Source organism: Peromyscus maniculatus, chromosome 19 (assembly GCF_049852395.1).
Source record: "Peromyscus maniculatus bairdii isolate BWxNUB_F1_BW_parent chromosome 19, HU_Pman_BW_mat_3.1, whole genome shotgun sequence".
Classification (NCBI taxonomy): Eukaryota; Metazoa; Chordata; class Mammalia; order Rodentia; family Cricetidae; genus Peromyscus; species Peromyscus maniculatus.
Window position 1 is genome coordinate 24,163,624 of NC_134870.1, and position 22,585 is coordinate 24,186,208.

General features: G+C 41.7%; 1 protein-coding gene across 29 annotated transcripts in view; it reads left to right on the forward strand.

Moving 5' to 3' along the window:
• The window catches only part of Apc (APC regulator of Wnt signaling pathway), a 101,538-nt gene that overhangs the window by 34,645 nt on the left and 44,308 nt on the right, over window positions 1-22,585 (forward strand). For 15 of the 29 annotated variants that reach the window (XM_076554903.1, XM_076554906.1, XM_076554921.1 and 12 more), the window contains exons 2-6: window positions 7,697-7,849; window positions 12,891-12,975; window positions 13,639-13,837; window positions 16,863-16,971; window positions 20,986-21,099. In XM_076554903.1, the coding sequence (XP_076411018.1) occupies window positions 7,715-7,849; window positions 12,891-12,975; window positions 13,639-13,837; window positions 16,863-16,971; window positions 20,986-21,099 (642 nt within the window). In that variant the 5' untranslated portion in view covers window positions 7,697-7,714. The remainder of the gene's footprint in view (window positions 1-7,696; window positions 7,850-12,890; window positions 12,976-13,638; window positions 13,838-16,862; window positions 16,972-20,985; window positions 21,100-22,585) is intronic. The other 14 variants (XM_076554925.1, XM_076554904.1, XM_076554909.1 and 11 more) reach the window with 1 other exon arrangement.

Consider the following 22,585-nt stretch of genomic DNA (forward strand, 5'->3'; position numbering starts at 1 on the left):
CCTTCTCTGATAGTAGTTGAAGTAGTCAACTACAAGTCTCTATAATGTTGACCAGTCTTTGATTCCTGAAGTAAACACCACTCATTCATGCTTTATTCCTAACTGGTATTGGGACTCTTCTGTCTCCTAGGATACCTACACGATAGTTAAGTATTTGAAAATGTGAACTTACAACCTCAAAAGCATAAGAAGCAGCTAAAACAATAAGGAAATGAAGTGATTTTAAAAAAAAAAATCAAGGGCCTTGAGATGAGATTTCCTAGTTCACTGTTCTTTTCAGCATGATGGGTTACCTCTCATTAGCTAAAAGTAAATACTAATTTTCGAAATTTCTCAATAGCCTTTGAAGTTATGTGGGCCACCCTTGAATGTTTGAAAAATCAGAATAGATGCCAGGGTTTTGCAAACTGCTACCAGTTTTTATAAATTGGCTTTATTTGAAGAGAGTCATGCCTTCCCATTTTTGTGTTCTGAGGATACTTTTATGCTACAAAGACCAGAAGGTGTGACGGAATCATGTTGGCCTACAAAGGCTTATAATATTTGTTATTTTCCCTTACAGAAAATAGGAGCAGCTTGGCATGGTGGTGCACGCCTTTAGTCCCAGCACTCAGGAGGCAGAGCAGGCGGATCTCTGAGTTCAAGGCCAGTCTGGTCTACAGAGCGAGTTCCAGGACAGCCAGGGTTACACAGTGAAATCCTGTCTTGGAAAATTTAAAAAAAAAAGAGGGTTGTTTTTGTTTGTTAGTTTTGTTTCTTCTCTTTCCAGTCATTATTTTTCATGTCAATAAGATTTACAAAGCTTATTAAGACCTCTGCGCTATGGTAAAAAGTGGCAATAATAGGTAGACACGTGTTTCTTTTTATTGTAAAGAGGCTGTAATGCCTTTGACATCTCATTGAGGCATGCGCACATGTGGGTGCAGGCCAGAAGTCAACTTCAGGTGTCATAGGCTCTCTCACCGCCCTGATTAGGCTGGATGGCTGGCCAGGTGAGTCCCAGGGATGCACCTGTCTTGGCCTCCCCCATGCTGCGATTACAAGCAAAAGCTGCCTTTGAAACAAAACAAAACAAAACAAAACACTTGATAGTGGGTGTCAGCTCAGATCCTCGTGTCTGCGTGGCAAGCACTGTGCCCGCTGAGCCATCCCCAGCCTGATGTTAGTGACGTGGGACCAGGCACGGTAGCTCGCACTGTGACTCCTGCGGGGCTTGCTGGCAGGCCAGGCCTGTCTAAGATTATAGGGGCTGGGAGTGAGAGCGCTTGTCTAGCATGCACCAGGCTCTGGGGTCAGTGTCCAGTGTTGAGAAACAGACAGGTCTATTGTAGAAACGCTAAGCCGCTTCCCTCCTGTTTCTAGTTTGTCAAGAACTTTTATCGGACTCTACCACTGACTTTTGTCAAGGGGGTTTTCTTCTCCTATTTTAGTAATCACATCTTTCTAAAACCTCAATATTTTAATGGACTAAATGATATTAATACACTATATTTACATTCCCAGAATAAGCTCTGTTTGGTTCTTTACTGTGCATCCTGTTTTCTGGTAATTGCTCTAGGGTTTTTGAATCAATATTTGTGACTAACAATAGCCTGTGTTGTTTTGTTCACATAGTCTTTGAGTTTCACACCGTGGTCATCACATTGTTCCTATAGATGTACTGAAGAGTATTTCCTGTTTTCTGTTCTTGGAAGGGTTTGTTTGTGTAAGGCTGGAGTGATTTCCCCCTTACTATGTTGGTGGAAGACGCCTTTGAACTGTTTGGATTTTCTGTTTGGGTGCTGGGAGGGGAAGAAAGTATTTAACCACTGCTTCATTTAAGACAGCAGTGACTGGCGTCCTCTTTTGAGTTTTTGTCTTTAGTTGTTTCTTTGTTTTAATTTTCTTTATTGCTTGGGGATTGGCTCCAAGCCCTTGTGCGTTCTAGGCAGGTTACTTTGCCACTGAGCTAGGTCTCTGCCCCCAGCCTCATTATTTTTAATGCCAGTGTGGTAATGCTATTACACCAAGTAGAATCTCCCATCTGAAGCAGCTAAGGACTGAACCTGTTCTGAGTTAGTTGACAGACAGACACCCTCTCGTGAGACAGAGAGCTCCAGCGGCCTCCTACCAGCCTTGCCAGCCTTTCGGTCCCTGTTGCTGGGCCCGGGAGTCCAGTGGCGGAGCACACCAGGCCCAGGCTCCAGTCCCGAGAGCAGACCCAGGCGCTCCTTCTGCAGCTTGCCTGGTCTGTAGTTTGAGGGGCAGACCACTCCTCGGGCTGCCCCTCTGTTGAACGTTACTCAACTCTTCTTTCCTGTGCTTGAGACGTTACCTCTTCCATATACTCAGTTTGTGTGTGTTCACTTTCATGTTTTAAACGTTGTGTTCTAGTGATTTATTTATATGTCAGTAATACAGCTTTAAAAAAAAAAAAAAAAAAACTTTATTGAGGCTGTTTGCGGAGGCACACGGGTTTAATCCCAGCACCGGGGAGGTAGAAGCACTTGGATCACGGTTGTCTATTTATTTAACTGTTGCTGCCTTTTAAGCCGCGGCTGTCCTAATCAGCATCTGTAGCTCCGCTGCTCCCACAGTGGTTAGGCCTCAAGAGCCGCGCGGCCTGAGGGGATTCGGCTCTCAGGCACTGACTCTTTCAAAGCTACAAGAGAACTTATCTAAACCTCTGTCCCTCTAAAGAACCCAAGATTCAAAGGTTGAGGTGAATTCTCCTCACCCCTCCTTAAAAACCCTTCTCCACCTGGCTCCTCCCTACCACTTCCTGTCAGCTAGTTGCTGACTCGGTCTCTTGACCGCAGGTGAATTTTATGTAATGAAACACATCTTTGCATCATTAAACAAATATTCCAGAGCATAAGCAAAAGTAACACACCCTAAAATAATATTCTACAATAAATGATTGTGAAATTCCAGGCCAACCAGGGCTATGTGGTGAGACCCTATCTCAAAAACAACACACACACACACACACACACACACACCTATATTTAAATAACTTTGGACTTATAGAAGAATAGAAACTGTAAAGAGAATTAGTTTTTCACTCAGCTCTCTCCTACTTTTAACTATCAAAACTAAGAAAATTGGAAATGGACTATCCCATTGGAAGCCAGTGTGGTAGTCCCAGCCCTTTTGAGGCTAGCCTAGACTATCGTGAGGCAGCTTGGGCCTCATGTAAATATGTGGTCCACTGTCATTTTATATTTTTGCTAGTTTTTTCCCCCCAAATGTGTAGCTATAGAAAATAGCCAAAATAATTTTTGGAATTTTTTTGTAGAATTTTTATTGGAATGATAAAATTTATGTTAACTTAGGGAGAAATAGCATATTTATGATGCTGAATCTTTATACACAGGCATGCCAACTCATTTGTTGAAGATCTTGTGTAAGTTTACAACATCCATCTATTATATTTTTTCCCATGGATTACTTCTATAAAAATTAATCCAGGGGCTGGAGAGATGACTCAGTGGTTAAGAGCACTGGCTGCTCTTCCAGGGAACCTGAGTTCATTCCCAGCAACCACATGGTGGCTCACAGCCATCTGTAATGAGATCTGGCGCCCTCTTCTGGCCTGAAGACATGCATGTAGGCAGAACACTGTATACATAATAAACAAATAAATCTTAAAAAAAAAATCAATCCATAAATATGTGGAAGCATGAATTAGCAGCAGTTCTTGTAAATGGGATTTGTTTCTTCTGTCTTGCCTCCTGGCTGCCTTCTGTTTGAACGGGAAATACTTGTAATGTTTGTCCTATAGTATAGTCATATATTATTCTCCACAATTCCAGTTGTGTAAGACTTCATCCAGCGTTTGCCTTCTGATTGCCTTTATTGATTTGTGTTAACTACTGCTGTAATCTAATGTTTCTGTGTAAGTATGACACTTCTTTTAGGGCTGATATGAATCACGTTAAAGAATTTGGAGTGTTTGGGTGGTTGTCTGGTGTTGGGGTTGAACCTGGGGCTTCATGTGAACCTGCTAAGCATGCACGCCACACTGAGCTGCAGCCCTGGCCTGGAAGAGCTCTTTCTTTTTATTGTTTTCAACAAGGATGGCTATTGGAATTGAAACACCTCTCCTCCTTAGTCTTTTCTCCCTGCGGATCTACTCATGTCCAGTGATACACACTGGTCATAACAGCCTTGCCGTTGCGAATCCTCCTGCCCGCTCTCTCTGAGACCTTGCTGGCCTGGGATTTGTAGCTGTCCTTCTGCCTTAGTCTCCCTAGTGCTAAGATTGATTATAGGTGTACACCATGCCCGACCGTATTGTAGATCTTCCTAGAGAAGTGTCCCATCTCTCTCTGGGGGTCAGTTTGGTAAGTTAGGCTTTCTGGTATGTTGTCTATTTCATTGACATTCTCAGATTTGTTTGACTAATGGTCTTTTATGATCTCATGGTTTTAGATGGTCTTTTATGATTTGCCCATTTTCCTTTGGTATTTCCATTGGTATTTATTCCATTACCATATAAAAGTATTAGCGGATGTATCTTTTTTAGAATACAATACAAGCAGTATTATTATTTTTTAAAAAAATAGCAGTCCCAGACTTAAATGAGTGATAATGAATCCTTCACATTTAGTCCTGATCATATTTTTGCCTTTCTATTCCTTGCTTCATTTTTTGCAGTGCGTGTGGTTTCTGTAAGCGTTTGGATAAAGTCTGGATTATAGCCTCCTTTTGCTTGCTCTTCTTGCCCTACCTCATTATTTATGGTGTGAGTAGAGATCTGAGTTGGCATCTTAAATACAGGAAATTAAGTTGAGGTGTTTGCATGCTCTCAGAGAAGTCAGGTTTTATTTGTTGTTTTTTGTTTGTTTGTTTGTTTGTTTTAGTTTCTCCTTTTCACAAGGCATGGTGACATTATGTGATCACATAAGCTTCTTTGCTGTGCTTGGGTGGGTGATTGAGATTGAACCCTGCTCATTCTAGGCCAGAACTCTACCACTGAGCATCACCTCCAGTCCTTTATAAAAAAGTTGTTGAATGACTTCCAGTTACACTATTTGGTGTGAAATTCTTATGATTGCATGAAAAGTATTCCCAAAGTAAATGCATGAGTTCACAAATGTTGCATAGAGCAATTACAGGTTAGGGAGTGACCACTTCAACCTCCTAGAAGGGTTGTAAGGTAGAGTAACCCCCCATGAGACATCTCATTCTTTACTACAGTGTCAGAGCAAGACTTCAGTGATCGAGGCTCTTTAGGGGAGCAGAGGTCATGAAAATCTTGAAAGACCACCATTCAAAACCAACCTGGGGGTTTCAGCCATTAAGAGTGCTTGCTGCGCTTTCAGAGGACCTGTGTTCTGAGCACTGGGTGGATTGCAACCACCTGTAACTCCAGCACCCGAGGATCTTATGCCCTCTTCTGGTCTCTGTGGGCATTGCACTCTTGTGCTCAAACAAAGTGCCATCAACCCCATCTGAACCCGCTGGGCACAGCCTGCTCTTTTTGTGGTTATGTAGTTGTGACTGGTGTGCACAACCCCACATTACCTTCTCCCTTGTTTTGTTATTTTAGTGTAACATTACCTGTAATTGTATTTTAAATAAATTACTTTAAGGCTTAATTATTAGAGCTTTGTATCCCTACTTGTCAGATAATTTCAGAGTGCTGTGTATTTCTGGACCTGCTTATTATTGGCACATATAAAACAGAAAAAAGATTAATCCTGTGAATTTCTCCTTAGTCTTTAAGAGCTCTCCGTGGTCCTGTAGAAAGTGATTTACTTCTTTACCTCTCATCCCTGGTGTAAGGGAAGGGCAGCTTTGCCAAAAGGTCTTGCTAAGAAGTTATGATACACATGTGCTTTTATAATGTATTTACTTAGAAGTGTTGTTTTTTAGTCTATATTTTGTTACTGACTGTTGTAGAATATTATTTTAAGGTGTGTTGCCTTTGTTTATGTTGCATTTGTTTAACACTGTCAAGCTGTGTTACTCTGCCTGTCTTAAACACCTGATGGTCTAGTAAAGATCTGAACAGTCAATAGCAAGGCAGGAGAAAGGATAGGCAGCGCTGGTAGGCAGAAATACTATATAGAAGGAGAAATCTGGGAAGAGGGATCGATCGAGGAACGGGAGAGAAGGAGGAGGACTCCAGGGGCCAGCCACCCAGCTACACAGCCAGCCATGGAGTAAGAGTAAGATTTATAGAAGTAAGAGAACGGAAAAGCCCAGGGGCAAAAGACAGATGGATAATTTAAAGTTAAGGAAAGCCGGCTAGAAATAAAGCCAAACTAAGACTGGGCATACATAATTAAGCATAAGCCTTCGTGTGTGTGTGTGTGTGTGTGTGTGTGTGTGTGTGTGTGTGTGTGTGTGTGTGTGAATGAGAGAGAGAGAGAGAGAGAGAGAGAGAGAGAGAGAGAGAGAGAGAGAGAGAGAGAGAGAGAGAGAGTGAGTGAGTTTGGGAGCTGGGTGGCGGGAGCCACAGAGGAATAAAAAACAACAAACTCCTAACAACATTCCCATAGTTACATTGAGACAAGTGGTAAATGCCATCTACAAGTTGAAGTAACGAAGGCGCGAAAGTTAACAGATAGATGACTGTGCCTGAGCCTGAGACCCATGCTTCCAAACGCAAGTTCTCCCTGTTTGTAACGTGGAAATCTTGCGCTGATGGTCTCCAACCCAGGCTTCCCCTTCTCAGACATCGTTGGGTTGTCCCAGGTTCACCAGCAAGTCTGACCTTGTAGAACTATCTAGATCCGAGTCCCTTGATTCGTTGTTAGGGTGCTTGAGTTGTACAACTACAGTATTGTCATGAATAGCCAATGTTGCAGGCAGCCTGCTTTGTTCTAAATAGATGTCTTTCCTTTCATAGAAGTATTTTATATCAAGATCTTCAAATGTATGTAATATTTTTGAGTTAAGTAATTCAGAATTGTTTATTCTTAATTTTGATTCCAAAGTGAGTTGACATTTTCTAAAAAGAGAATGTGGGTTTCCTGAATCGTCTTGATTAGTCCTACTCTCCCTGGTATCACACTATATCTGCTCATGCCAACAGCCTCCTATGACCCAGATGCCCTCTTTCTTCTCTCCTCTGTCTTTGAAGTCTGACATCTAAGGTCATCCCCTTTCTTTTTTCAAGTATCTCTTAGCCTCAATTTGAATATAGACCACTTCTGCCATAGGATGGGCTGTTCTTATCAAAAGTCTCAGTTTTATGTTTTACTTGGTGACAATTTGTGAATGGCTACTGTTCTGTGAAATCTTCAATCTTCAGAACTACTTCACCATGGATGATGGTTTAAGACAAGTCTTTTATTAAATAAATGGACTCTGGTCTCATTTATCTATTCTGGCTCTGATAACCTGTAAACCATGTCCAAATCCAAGACTAAAGAACATTACTTACACAAATTCTTTATCGATGGTTGTGTTCTGTCAAGTTGGGCGTACAGGACTTGTACGGTTCTTGCTAGGTAGAAATCTTACCTGTGGAAATAGGACCGAGGTTCTGCCTTCCGCTTTAACCCTGTTCTCTTCCCCTAAGACCCATGGTCCGTCCTCGTAGGAAACCAGTGGAGCTTGAGTGATGTCGCGTGGGGACCGAACCTCCACACAGGCACCACTTCTCCCTCTGGACAGTTTGCTGCCTTGGTCTCTGTCTTCAAAACAGAACAAGCAGCTTCTCCATTTTCAGTGGTGAATTTCAAAATCCTTTTTAACCTTATAGGTCCAAGGGTAGCCAAGGATGGCTGCAGCTTCATATGATCAGTTGTTAAAGCAAGTTGAGGCACTGAAGATGGAGAATTCAAATCTTCGACAAGAGCTAGAAGATAATTCCAATCATCTTACAAAACTGGAAACTGAGGCATCTAATATGAAGGTATCAAGACTGCAACTTTTCATTGTAGCCTGTCCACTTTCGTTCAGTATCCCTCTTGTGAACTTGGGATAGCTAAGATACCTTACTTACCAAAAGTAGACTTTAAACAGTAATATAGAAACTGTTTCTTAGAAAAGTTAACATATTCTTAGTAAATGTGTTCAATTAATCTAACAAATCCTGCAAAGAAAATAAATTAACCCTGGTGACTAGTTCATTCTTAGTTTTTAAGTTTAAAAATAATACCCCCCCTCACACATACTTTATCATTATACTCAGTTTAGAGGAAAGGTTTTCTGTATAACTCATAAAAACTGGCTTTATTTTACAGTGTATCTCAAATATTCCATTGTCTTCTTTGGAAAATGCAGGCATCATAAGCCTAGAGGGTGATTTCCATGGTACTTCCAGAGCCAGATATCAAGAAAAGTTACACAGTAAAGTATTTAGTGTGTAGAAGGGAAAACATTCTGTCTTCAACGTAATTGATGAAAACCTTAGTTACTTTAATTTCCAGTTAGGCAGCTTCCCACCAAATGTAATAACTTCATAAAATCGGAGATTGTCACCAGAAATGGTTTACTTCCTTCCCTATGGGGAAATTCTATTTTGTGTTGTTTCTGTTGCTTGACTATTCTAACATCTTAATTCCTGACTTTTCCCTCATCTCTACATATTTCCTAGTCTGTCCAGTTCCTTTTCTGTCATTTCCAAGTCTCTCTTCTTTTCTAGACTGTTGTGTCTCACTGAAGACACTATTCCTACTTTATCCTTTAGCTCCAGCATCCTAACAGCTCAGCCCTTTGCTCTTACATACTTTCTTACCTATCTTTCTTTCTGTTATCTTTTTCCCATTCTCATTGCCATAAAACTCTCTGGCAATAACATCTCCCAAATATCCACTTACACATCCTTTTGGAAATAGGTAAACTATAAACAAACACTTGTTTTTCTTTACCACAAGCTACTACCAGTGACTTGAAACAGCAGAGTCAGTTACCTGATAGGTAAAAAGCCATTTGTTATCTTAACCCTTAGAGCCCTGTGCACTTTCAGCTTGTTCAGGGCGTGTGTTTGTGAGAGTTTGGGGATACAAAGTACTGACCCATTCTGGACTCTTGACTGCATACACTTGGCAGACCTCCTCCTGGAGGGCCTGAGACACAGCACACACCTGATTTGTAGTGCAGCACTCAGATCGAGCTTGAAGTTTTCCTTTAATTGTCTAAGCAAATCCAAACTTACTTTTAAAAAACTTTGGAGGAGACATTTTAATCGACACTTAGGTCCATCTCCATGCTGAAGTAGAGTGTCTTTGAGAGTGACCATACATGTCACACCCCAGGCTGCTTGCTTATAGACCAGGCACAGGAGGAACAAACTTAGGGTGCACCTGAATTCAGCGATCACTTGAAGGTGTTTCTGCACACACCCTTGCAGATCCATCCATGTATTTCGTTAGGATTGGGCTTACGGCCTCACAGTAATTACAGCCTTCAATGAAGTTATTTCTGGATTGTTTCCTGACTGATTCTGTGCTGTTAAAGAGCAAGAACTGTACCCTGTTTTGTCTTCTATTGCTTGGTAAAGAGATACTTTTGAAACCATTGGGACTTTCCATGCTGGGTTGAAGTTAATGCAATACAGTAGTTCAGACACTCTTTGCACCACATAGACCACCACCGAAGCATGTTTCCTGAGCTTTAACCTAGTCACCACAAAGCAAGGCAAGACACATCTTCAGATTAACCCAGGGAAGCCCAAAATACAGGCAGTACTACCACCTACTGGCAAAAGAGGGTACTGTCCTGTTGTTGGTTACATGCTGTCACCATAAAAACATCACAGTTTGTCATCAAAGGAAGTCAGCGCAGGATCCTGAAGACAGGAGCTGATGCAGAGGCCGTGAAGGAGTGCTGCTTACTGGCTTCCACCTTGTGGCTTGGTCATCCCATTTTCTTACAGAACCCAGGACCAGCTGCCCAGGGATGGCAGCACCCACCATGGGCTTGGCACTCCCCCGTCAATCACTAATTAAGAAAATGACCTATAGGCCTGCACAGCCTGATCCTATGGAGGCATATTCTCAGTGGAGGCTCCCTCCTCTCGGATGTCTGTAGCTTGTGCAAGTTGACACAAAGTAGGCAATACAGGCTTCATCAGAATTAAAAACGGACATCTTCCAGAAGGCTTCAGTAAGAAAATGAAAAACAGGCCATCATTGACTAAGGAAAATCATTTACCACACTGCACATATATTTGTCAAAAGAACTTGTTTCAAAATCTATAAAGGACTTCTGTTGTAAACAATAAGATCTAAATGGGGGCTGGGGAGATGGAGTGGGTAAGTAAGCGCTGTTGGTACAAGCAGAAGAAAAGGCTGCAGTCCCAGCACTCCTCAGTAAGAGGAGGAGCAGAGACGGAGAAGCATCTCCCAGAAGCTCGAGGCCCTGCTAGCCTGGACTCCCTGGCTCAGCAGCAGCAGAAAGAAGAATTACCCTTGCCTCAGCACAAAGGAAGAGAACTGACTCCCAGAATTCTCCTGGCCCCCACAAGCATAACACACACACACACACAAAAAAACACTACAGCAGTTTCTTTTCAAGGTAAACCCTCAGCATTTGAACTTGAAATCACCTCAAGAGAAATAAAAGATACTTGTACAGAATGATCATACTAGCGTTCTTCATGGTAGCCTTCAGACTGGTACCATCCAAATGTCCAGTTAGGAGAAGAAAGAATAAACCAAGAGTGTGTTCATATAGTAGACTTCTATACTTCACCAAATAAAAAACCTGAATGAATACATGCAGTACCATGGAGGCATCTTACAGACGATGATGTTAGAGTAGAAAACACAGACTCCAAGGGCTGCAGACTGTCTGTCTAGTCCCAGCATGATGCTTCTTTCTGGGACTGAAGGCACACTGGCAAGAACTTGAGGGATCCAAGCTGGAAGGGGTAAGCCCTCAAGGACTGAAGGTCTGTACCCGCGTATAGTGAGCCTCAAAGTAGAAACACAAGTGGGGTTATTTTTGTTAGGGGGTAGGCATCACTATTCATTGCAAGCTGTAAGTAACGTAAATCACGCTAGATGTTGTCCTCTTAAGGCAAAGTAACTGGATGTGAGTGAGTTGGCATGTCCAGCTTTGCCCAGTGACGTTAGTGAAGTCAAAGCACTTAACAAAGATAACATAACAGGTGAATTGGCACAAGCTGATACTTTTCAGAATTGCTACTCTTAAAACCCTAAAAAACAAAAACAAAAACAAAAAAACGTTGCTTTTATCGTGTATTTCTAACAGATGTGCAGAGGCTTTGGTTTTGGCCCTGAGAATGAAGCCTATGGCAACACACATTCTCTACAAAAAGTGTTTTACTGCTAAACTGTGACCAGCCACAGAGACTTTCTGTTCACAGTTATTTTCCTGTGCATGCATGTATGGGTGTTGTACATGTGGAAGTCAGAGGACAATTTGTGGGAGTCAATTTTTTTCTACCATGTGGGTTCCATGATTCAAATTCAGATTGTAAGTCTTGCCTCAAAGATTAAAAAAAAAAAAAAAAAAAAAAAAAAAACAATTTTATTGCAAGTTGTGAATGTGAACCAGTTTTAAGATTAAAAAATGTGAGCAATATCAGAATAACAGTTTGTATAGGGATTGGGGGGGGGGGGGAGGGACTAATGCTCAAACCTAGGGCCTTGTGTGTCCTAAGTAAGCACTCTACCACCGAGCTTTACCTCCAGCTCGTCCACCAGATTAAAATTGTAATTCTCTCACCAGAGGTGGAGAGAAGCCTTTCTTGTCGTTCTGTACTAACATGTTTGATGGTATCCTTTTTTACACACTTTGTTTATCTGCTGTGGTCATCTTGTCATAAGATGATAAGGTTTTTAAATGACTGTTACAAGTAGTAGCCGTGGATAGAAGGAGAATTAGAACCCTGGGGGGAACATCACAGGCAGTCTAGGGTGATAGTTCCAAACTCTGAAAGAGGTGAAGTGACCTGCAGTTGACAGTTAACTTGAGGATGCTCTGCACTCATATGAATGTGGCCTCATGCTCACAGTGCTGACACTCTCATACCTTCACACCCAAGTCTTTCTAGTACCAGCCTACTCAGACCACACATTGGTTGTTCTCAGTGCTCAGCAGCAGGATGAAGGCAGAGCAGTGGGGCTGCCCTCCTGTGCGGGCTCTTTTCGGCAGCAGACTCCTTTTCAGGGCCTCTGTGGATGCCTTTCCCGTATAGTCACACTGCCTTTAGTGTTAGGGTTGCAGACATTCAGTGCATTTTCCAAATCAAATTCGGAAAGGGCAAGCAGGAAGCCAGAGTGGCATGCTTCAGTGTATGGGAAGTATAAGTAAGTTACTAAGGAGCACGAATGAAAGACAGGTCCCCGGACAGAGCAGTCAATTATGAAGTCATTTGTGTGAGAAAGAAGACGTGACATCAGGGCAGGGGCAGCTGGCCTGCAGTTACGTGAGTGTCGGCCATGTGTCGGTCAGTGCTCCAGCGACTGCGCACATGTGCTGCGCTGCTGAACAGCAGACTTGTGTCCTGGTCGTGAAGATACAGGCCAGAGGTGTGGGTTCTAAATGGCCTTTTGTTGATGGCTCAGGCCAGTCTGTAGCTGTCAACTTTTCAAAATGATGACAGTTCCACCTTTTGTAAACATTAACAGATAATGTGTTTTATTAGTCTATATTGTACAGAATAATGGGTTTGTTTCATTATATCTTTTCATGTATACATATAATGCCATTTGATCACCCCCTTACCTTCCTTTTGAGTGTGCCATGAAGTGTCTTGCATGGAGGCTCCTCATAATCACTGTTGTCACAAATGCTGCTACTATTATTATTGGGATATAACATAATGAATAATAGGTAATATATTTATTGTACATTATAGCTTATGGTATGTTGTCACCCTGAACTGGAATAACTTTCTCCCTGGTCCTGCCTAAATGCCAAGAAATACAAATTCAAGAAGTAGCTTAGAATTTTATGTTAATGTACTGTGCTCTTTTCAATAGGAAGTACTTAAACAGCTACAGGGAAGTATTGAAGATGAAACTATGACTTCTTCTGGACAGATTGACTTACTAGAGCGTCTTAAAGGTACAGTTTTTAAGTCTTTGAAATACTGTTTTGGGCTCAGCTTCCTCTCCCACCTCCATGCTGGGTCGTAGCTGTTGAATGCAAATAGATAAAAGGGCTGTTTGCCTGTTGTTTCTGCTTCATGTCATTGGTTTTAAATGTATGAGTTTAAGTTTTCTCCTTGAAAATTCTGAGCTCTTTTTAAAAATGCATTGCATTCTACCAGTCACTAACCATGCTTCAGTATGCCATGTCTCACAAGACTCCATGGCAGGTCCATTCCAGGGGTATTGTCTTGTGTTCTATCTGGGATGGAGATGCCTAGCTTTTCTTATGCTGTTTCTAGCAGAATCTGTTTTCAAATGTCTTGTTACTTTATTGCCTAAAAATTCCAGTGCCAGACAGGGACCCTGCTTAGTAATAATTGAAACTAGACTAACTACTTTTTGAGTTCCTAAGTATTGCCTACAGGGAACTGAGTCATTTCCTTTAATATGCTTCTTTTCGTCTTGCTCAAGCTGACTTGCAGGGAAATTTTTAACTTCTAAATAAATATTTATTCAGTCATGTATATTTGTAGTTAAAATATGAACCTGAGACTTCACTTTTAAAATAATGTAATAGCTTTAGGAGTGTTTTACATGGCATAAAGCAGTTACTACATATCAATTTGTCTCTGCTTAGAATTTAACTTAGATAGCAATTTCCCTGGAGTGAAACTACACTCAAAAATGTCCCTTCGCTCCTATGGAAGTCGAGAAGGATCGGTATCAAGCCGTTCAGGAGAATGCAGTCCTGTTCCCATGGGGTCATTCCCAAGAAGAGCATTTGTAAATGGAAGCAGAGAAAGTACTGGATATTTGGAAGAGCTTGAAAAAGAAAGGTAACATCTGTTCCTTATGTATTAAGTCCTACATGTGCATGGACGCACCTTGATGATGTTTTGTAATGTAAGATACAGAGGAGGGTTTGATGTCAAGTGATATAGCCTGCTCCTATAGAGCATTTTCTGTTTTAAATATCTTTTTATTTTCCTACTTCTCCCCCCACCCCGCCCCCCAGACAGAGTTTCTCTGTGCTGCCCTGGAACTCACTGTATAGACCAGGCTGTTCTCGAACTCACAGAGATCCACCTGCCTCTGCCTCTGAGTGCTGGGATTAAAGGCGCGCGCCACCATGCCTGGCCTGGGTATTTGAGGACTCTTAATGCCCAGATGGTGCCTTATCTTTGTCTCCCTAAAAGTTAGATAGACCTTCAAATGTTAACATGCATGTTATAGAATGGCTTTATGACCTTAGGCAAGTCAACACATTTTATGTCAAGTTCTTCTGTAAAACACTGATATGATGCTTGTGAAAACTGAATGTTAAGATTATATATAGAACACGGCCTGGGAGAGGTGGCTCAGCTGTTAAGAACACTTAGAGACTTGCAGAAGACTCAGGTCAGTTCCCAGCACTCACATGGCAGATTACACTGGCCATAACTCCAGTTCCAGGGGCTGCAACTCCTCTTCTGACCTACAAAGGCTCCTGGATACACGTGGTTCACACATACACTCAGGAACACGCACATATACATTAAATAAAAACATACTGTGATAATTATATATAGGAAGGAATGCAGCATGTTTCCCTGAGAGAGAGAGAGGCCTGTAGAAGTCAGGCTGGCTGTGTGGACGAGGAGGGTGCTGAGCTCTTTATTTCTACCCTGAACCTGGGTGACCCAAACACTGACCTGGTCCAGAGGGAGAGAACTAGGGCCATGATCTTCCACATCTTTGTTCCTTTTCGTTATGTGTGAGCATACCAACCTTCCTAGGAACTTACTTTGGTACTAATAGTATTAGCAGAGTTTTAGAGAAAGCAATTTTTAAAATGGCTTTTACTGCAAGTACTAGTAAGCTAGCAGCTGTTAGTGTGCAAGTTTGCAATAAAAATGCTCCTCTTATCTCAGCTTCTCTGATCCTCGGGGAAAGGCTCTTGGCTCCTGCTTTGGCCTGTTTGTCTCTTACCAGTACCTACCGATTTGTTTTCTTGTGATTAAGGGTGCTTATCTTTGAAATTGTTTCTCAGGAAAGGTGATCTTAGCAAGAACAAAACCTTCTACACACATTTGTACTTGTTATGAATGTTTCTCAAGGAAACACTAAACAGAATTTTAAAATAATGTATCATCAGAGTGGGAAGCATCATTGTGTGTGGCCAAATTCCAGATCCCATAATAGAAAATATTCACAGGTCTGACTACATAAAAATCCAAATTTTCCAAATGATGAAACTATTATAAGATAATATAAATTGTGATAAATTGAAAAAAATGCATATTCAACCTAATGACTGAGTACTGCCATCCCATGTAGAAGTCCTCAGAGTGAGGAGCAGCCAGAGTAGTGACTGAGTCCTGCATCCCATGCAGAAGTCCTCAAAGTGAGGAGCAGCCACAGAGTAATGACTGAGTCCTGCATGCCATGCAGAAGTCCTCAAGGTGAGGAGCAGCCACAGAGAAGGGAGGTTTGCAGACTCAGAAAAACACTTAGTCTCATGCACATCAAGAGAAATAATTAAAATCATGGTGATGTCCTGGAGGTTTGTAAATTCAGATATATAAGACTTGAAAAGATGTGTCATAGCTAGGCATAGTGGTGTCCCACGCCTTTAATCCCAGCACTTGAGAGGCAGAGACAGGTGGATCTCTGTGAGTTCAAGGTCAGCCTGGGCTACAAAGGGAGTTCCAGGACAATCTGGGTGGTTACACAGAGTAACTCTGTCTTGGGGGAAATAAAAACAACCCCCACACACAAAAAAGTTATGTCATACACTTAAATTCATGAAAATTGTAGGTTACGCAATTAGTATAACACCTTACTAGAACAGTAAGTTAAAATGCATGTGCCCTTAGAATTTATCATGTGTGCATGTTTGAACATGTATGGAGTAAAGTACATAAAAACATTCGTGTAATATTTATGTTAATAGCAGATTATTTAAAAGGCCCTAAGTGCTTCCCAGTAAAGAACTGACCATAGTATATCTCCTTTATGGGCTCATCAGTATCTTGAGATACATGGAATATTAGGCAGCTATCAAGGAGTACATAGTAGGTCTTTTGTTCTCATATGGAATGATCCCCAAAGTAGATTTTTTTAAGTGAAAAAATGTATAGGACAACGCATATGCTAATAACAGAGTATGTTTTTAAGCATGCATGTAATCATGCACATTATTCTGTGCATCTTTATAGAAAACCTCTGGAAACAACACAATATTACAACACCATTGCTTTGGGAAAAGAGCCACACAAAACAACAAGGAGCTTATACTTTTTAGTCCTATTGAGTTTTATCTCAGTAACGGTATTTTGTTGCATGTTTATATTTATAATGGCCAGGTGTATGGTGGAACTTGTTCTTCGGGAATTACATAAATTCATCTTCCGATTCCAAGTAAGTCTCTCCCTGCAGAGCAGCTTCCCCGAGGGCAGCTGAGACGATTACTCCCAGTGTTGTTGCTCAGCAGCTGACATCAGGGGCCCAGGCTGCAGGCTTCTCGCTTTTCCCAGCATCATTGCTGCCGGCTCAAACTCTGTAGCGTAGTGTTTATTCTTCTACTGGCTTTGAATTCTGTTCTGTCCACACCGTTCACTTACCTCTTGGCTGTATGGAAGAAAGCCTTTGGTTGAAGTATGTTACTGGTCAGGTTGAGAACCGTCTTTTCAGGGAAGGAACACACTTGGTACTTCTGTCGGTGAATATAATACCGTAAGTCCTACCACAGAATCCACGTCAGTAAGTTTTTTACTGTTGTTCACTTTGGCTCACTGTGGTTTTACAGTAACGACTGGAGAGTTAGTCTTAGGAACATGCAGTAGCTTGTGTGAACTGAATTTACCTTTCTTTTAAACATAGATCATTACTCCTTGCTGATCTTGACAAAGAAGAAAAGGAAAAAGACTGGTATTATGCTCAACTTCAGAACCTCACGAAAAGAATAGATAGCCTGCCTTTAACTGAGAACGTAAGTAGCTGGGCAGCACAACTTAGACTAAGTAACTTGCTCTTTAAAAGTGCTCAGGTTATCTCTGAGGAATTTGAGGTAACTGTACAATGTATGTGTTTTAATTAGCTATTAACCTAAATATATAATGGTTAATAAGCATTTCTTGTTTTTGTTTTTGTGGGATTTTGTATCTGGTTTTGACACAGGGTCTCTTGTGGCCAAGGGCTGACTTCAAACTTAATATATAACTGAAGAGAACCTGATCCTCCCAAGTACTGGGATTACAGGCCTGCATCACCATACCAGCTTGTTAATTAGTTTTTAATAGAAGATAAAAGTTTATTGTGTACCAGCAGATATTTATTTTAATCCCCCATGAATTTGAATCAGATTCCACTAGACAACTATATTTTTAATTGGTAGAAATGTTATACCATCTGCTTGGGTTTTCTGTACAATGCAGGAATCATGCCAGATAGTTTTTACAACTAAAATATCCTTGAAGATAATTTGAATCCTACTCTATCTAGGTATAAATGCCAAGTCATGGATCTTCCTGTTTTTGTGTGAATCTAGAATCCCTTTAGCAAATACACCATGTTCAGAATTTTTTAAACAGAGACCAGTGAGATGGCTCCCCAAGTATAGGGGCTTATGCCAGGCTGGCAGCCAGAGTTCAGTCCTAGGAATACATCTGGTGGTAAGAGAAAACTAACTTCCACAAATTGTCTCCTGACTTCCGCATTCGTGCTGTACCAAGCACATGCATTGTGCATGCACACGTACCCACAAGTAAATGTTAAAAAAAAAATCCTGTAGGCTTGTCCCTCACTGTGTTAACGTTTACTCGTGGGATAACCTATATTAAAGTGTTTCTCAGTTGGGGTACATCTCTTTTTCCCAGCATGCACATTGCCCTGGGTCAACCCCAGCACCTCATAAACTGTATATGGTAGTACATGCCTGCAATGGCTGTGTCCAGCACAGCTCCAGAGAGCGGCCTGACTGAGGCGGTGGGTGAATGAAGAAAAGACAAACACACATGGACACACAGAAATGGTGGGCTGGTTCTCTGATGGAGGAACAGCACCCTGGAAACTCAGCACGTTTATTATGTAATGTTAAACAAGGGGGTGAAGTCAGCATTAACAAGAAGGCAGGTTCAGTAGGAGCACTTCTGTAGGGAGCAGTCTTCAGGCCGTAAACACCCAGAGGGAGAGCGCTGTGGTGAGCATTCACACTCAGACCAGGAGGGAAGACTTTGCCCTGTCCCTTGTCTCTGAGGCTGTGGGGTCCGTGACATAGCCGTGCCCACGTTAACAACACACATCCACTCAGGACTTTGCACACTCAGGCCGTCCTCTGTTCCCCACATGTAATCTTAGCACTCAGGCATTCGAGGAGCGGGTGTCAGAAGTCCGAATCTTCGAGCTGGAAGTAAGGCTCAACAGCTAGCAGCACTCGCTAGGAGCTCTGCTGGAGGGCCTGGATTTGCTTCCCAGCACCCCCATGGAAATGCACAGCCATCCAGAACCCCAGTCCCCAGAGACCTGACACCCTCTTCTGGCCTTTGTGTCATACCGTACATATAGACATGCAGGCAAAATATTCGCACATGGAAAATACAAATAAAAGGTCTTTTTAAAAAATACATCGAAGGTCATCTTCAGCTGTGTAGTAATTTGAGGCCAGTCTGGGATCCATGAAGTCTTGTCTAAAAATAGAAGAAAAAGAAAGCTTCTGAAATACATTAAGAATCTCAAGGCTGTATGTTTCATCAATATTTTATGTGATATTTAAAAAGGGAAAATAAGACAAGGGTGTGACTCATGCTCATAACCGCAGTACTCTGGATGCTGGCCCTGGTGACGGTTGTGAAGCCAAGCCAGCCTGGGCTGCAGTAAGACACTGTCTCAGTATAACCTGTTCTCTTAGCTTCAACGTTAACTTCCTCAGAACAGTTTTGAGAGAACACAGTAGACACAAAGTGAAAAGGGAAGAAGAGCCTTCCAGAATATAGTTACCTGGGTTTCCTGAGTACACGAGCTAGAACTCCAAGCGTAAAGTGCTCGCTGTCCCAGAGCAGCCGGGGTCCTGGGAGGACGAGAAGGGCCCGCTCTCTGCAGGGCCCTTCAGACCCTCCTGGCCACTAAGACATCACAAACAGGGAAGGACGACTGCTGGGGCATCTGGTGAAGGAAGATGAAGGGGTCCAGAGGGTTGGGTGAGTTTCAGTTTCATGAGTAAAGACAGCACAGCATGGTTTTATATTGTTGACTATGATGGGAGAATGTACAAAGTCCAGAGCCCTGTTGTCAGGACCAGGAAAGGGCTTTGGTATATTTTACATCTCAGGAGCTATGGGTTACTATTGGAAATACAGATCAGTTGTCAAATTCATTAAGTAATCATGTTTGAGAGAATACACAGTCATTATGGACCATTAGTAACATTAGTAAATTTAAACTTGATTGTATTTTATAAGCATTTACTATACTTTGCTTTCTATCAGGAAAACAAGTTAACAAGCACTTCCATGTGGAAATATTTTTCCATTTATCAGAATATCATGCCGCTTACCAACTCGAAACCATATTATTATAACATGCTCTATCACATTCAGTGTTTTTATTTTTTGCGGGAATGGTTGGGAAATGGAGGACAAATTAGAGAAATAACAATATAAACTCAAAGAGAGTAAGAAATGACATTCAGTGGAGCATGGTGGTGCTCGGCCCAACACTTGGAAGACAGAGGTAGGCAGGTTTCTGTGAGTTCAAGTCCAACCTGGTCCTTGTAGTAGCTTCAGGCCAGCCAAGGCTGCATAGTGAGACCTTGTCTCTGAATCAAGAGATAACTTGCAGACCAGTTCATTGTCGTGTGTCCTCGCTTGGTTGTGCCTACGAGAATGCCTTCTGCACGCGAGTGTTTTGTTTGAGGGTAACTTCAAATGACAGCGGTTTGCAGTGCTCGGCAGACACACTTGGAGCAGGTCCTACACACAGCATGAGGAGTGTGCACAGTCCACAGCATTTCTTCATTCTCGCCATGGCTCCTAATGTCTCTCTGTTTGTTTGTTTTGATCACTTCATATTCTTCCTCTTTCTTATCCTTTTGTATGCCTGGCCGTTATCTCAGTGTGAGGACCAGTGATGGGTTAACACCCTCTTTGTGACGTACTTACCAAAGTCTGTGTTGATTTTGTCTGGATATTAATGTTTATTTTAGATATAGGCTTTTTTCTTACTCCATTTTCTTCATTCTAAAAATGGAAATTTTTTCCTCTATTTAGCCTGTACACAAAGGCAATTAATCCTTACCTAAAATCAAAAGTTAAGGGTAATGAGCACCTGTCTTTGATTCTCCCGCATGTTGTCCATGATAATATACTAGTTTTGGATTTTGTTTTGTATTTGTTTGAGACCGAGTCTCATGTACCCCAGTTCTCTTGAGCTCCTCGTGCAGACAAGGATGACTTTGAACCTCTGATCCTCTTTGCCTCTCCTTGCTGAGGGCTGGGATTACAGGTCTGTGCTGACACACCTCAGTTTATATGGCACATGGTAGGTAGGTACTCTGCTAACTGAGCTACATCTGCTGTCCAGAATATTAGTTTTAATAATTGAAAGTAGTTCCTCAGGGCTGTGGGAGTGTACTTCAGTGGTACTGTTTGTCTAGTATGCACAAGGTTATGGTTGACCCCTAGTACCACAATCAACTAATTAGGTGCCCCTTCAGCAGATAAAAGATCATAGGAGGACAGAAGTTAGGCCCACCTTAATTGGACCAGTTACATATTTTCAATGAAACAGTTTAAGTTAAAGCCATTTTTTTGACTTTGAGGCAGCTCTGAATCTCATTAGGAACGCCAGCTAAGCCTAGTGGCCGTACTCAGGATTCCTTGGAGAACAAAATAGATTTCTCAAGTATAGTGACTTACATAGTTACTTACTCAGTTTTTAATTGACATTTGTGTGCTTTTTGGTTTTAATAATAAACAATGAGAGATTAATATGTTATTTGTGCTCTTAGTTTTCCTTACAAACAGATATGACAAGAAGACAACTGGAATATGAAGCGAGGCAGATCAGGGCTGCAATGGAGGAGCAGCTTGGCACCTGCCAGGATATGGAGAAGCGAGCACAGGTGAATGGCGTATTCCTTTACTGCACATCACAGCTCCCATGCTGCTGCTGCTGCTGCTTAAACTCCTTTATCACAGCATCTGTGCGGCCAGGCTGTAGTTGACTGATGGAGCACTTGACTCACAGGTACAAGGCCGTCAGTCCATCCTGTAGCATCATCAAGGAGAAACCTTCAAACCTGTCTTACGTCAGCACTCTTTCCAGATCACAGTTCCTCGTGACTGTTGGGCATGGTAACCAGTATTGACAGAACTCTGCCATGTGTCATTTGGGTATTATTCTTTCTGCATAGAATCACAGGGGAGATGCTGATTTCCTGGTAGGCAGTTACTCACTTCAGCTGCTTTGAGATTGTTATTTTTTGTAATCTAAGTTTCTGTTAAAATTCAGAAGTTTTTCAAAAACTCAAAATAGAGGCAGCAGCAGTCCCTGTTTGAGAAACCAAGGAGACGTGAAGAAACCCTCAGGGAAGGCAACATGAGGGGTGAGGATGAGAAGAAACCACACTCGAGTCGGAAGACCACCAGCTGATCTTACTGTTGAGCACTTCTGTGTGCACACAGATGTGTGACTGCCTAGTGTTCTAGCCCTGTAGAGGCTTTTACTACTGCCTTGTCTGCTCCAGTGTGAGCAGAGGGAACTGTTTGTTTTTGCTTTTCTAAAACACTTTTAAGATATAGTGGAAGAACATCCAAAGATTGTATTTAAATAGCAACTAATAGGACAAATTAATATTTGTATGATGGTATAAATAGTATTCTGTAAAGTTGATTTTGCCTTTAAGTTTTTTTTTTATACAGTATATTTTGGTCTCCTTCAACTCCTCCAAGATCCACTTCATATTCTCTCTTTCTTAAAACAAAAATAGAACCAAAAAGCGGGGGAAGCCATAGAGCCATTTTTTTTTTCGGGTCTTAACTAGTTATTCCCGAGCATGTGTCCTGGCCTGGGATGTGACTGATGTACCCAGTGTCTCTCTATTGAAGAAAACTGTTCAGCCCTCTCCCAGCAGCTACAATTGCAAATAACTTCTTGGTTAGGGGTGGGATTTATGTTAGAATATGATTATATCTGAGGTAATACTTAACACCTGTAACATGACACATTTCATAGTTGATTAGTTGCACAACTAGTTGGGGAGATAACTAAACTTTATGTGCATATACATATGCATATATGTATTTCTGTATCTGTTGGTTATCAGGTTACAATTAGTATATATAGTTCTTGCCTTCCTACCCACATTGCATTCAGATAGACTAGTGACTGAAATGTCAAAGATAAAACTTTCATTTTTTGGTTGAAAATATACATAAACGGGCTGGAGAGATGGCTCAGAGGTTAAGAGCACTGACTGCTCCTCCAGAGGTCCTGAGTTCAATTCCCAGCAACCACATGGTGGCTTACAACCATCTGTAATGAGATCTGGTGCCCTCTTCTGGCCTGCAGTCATACATGCTGTATACATAATAAAAATAAATAAATCT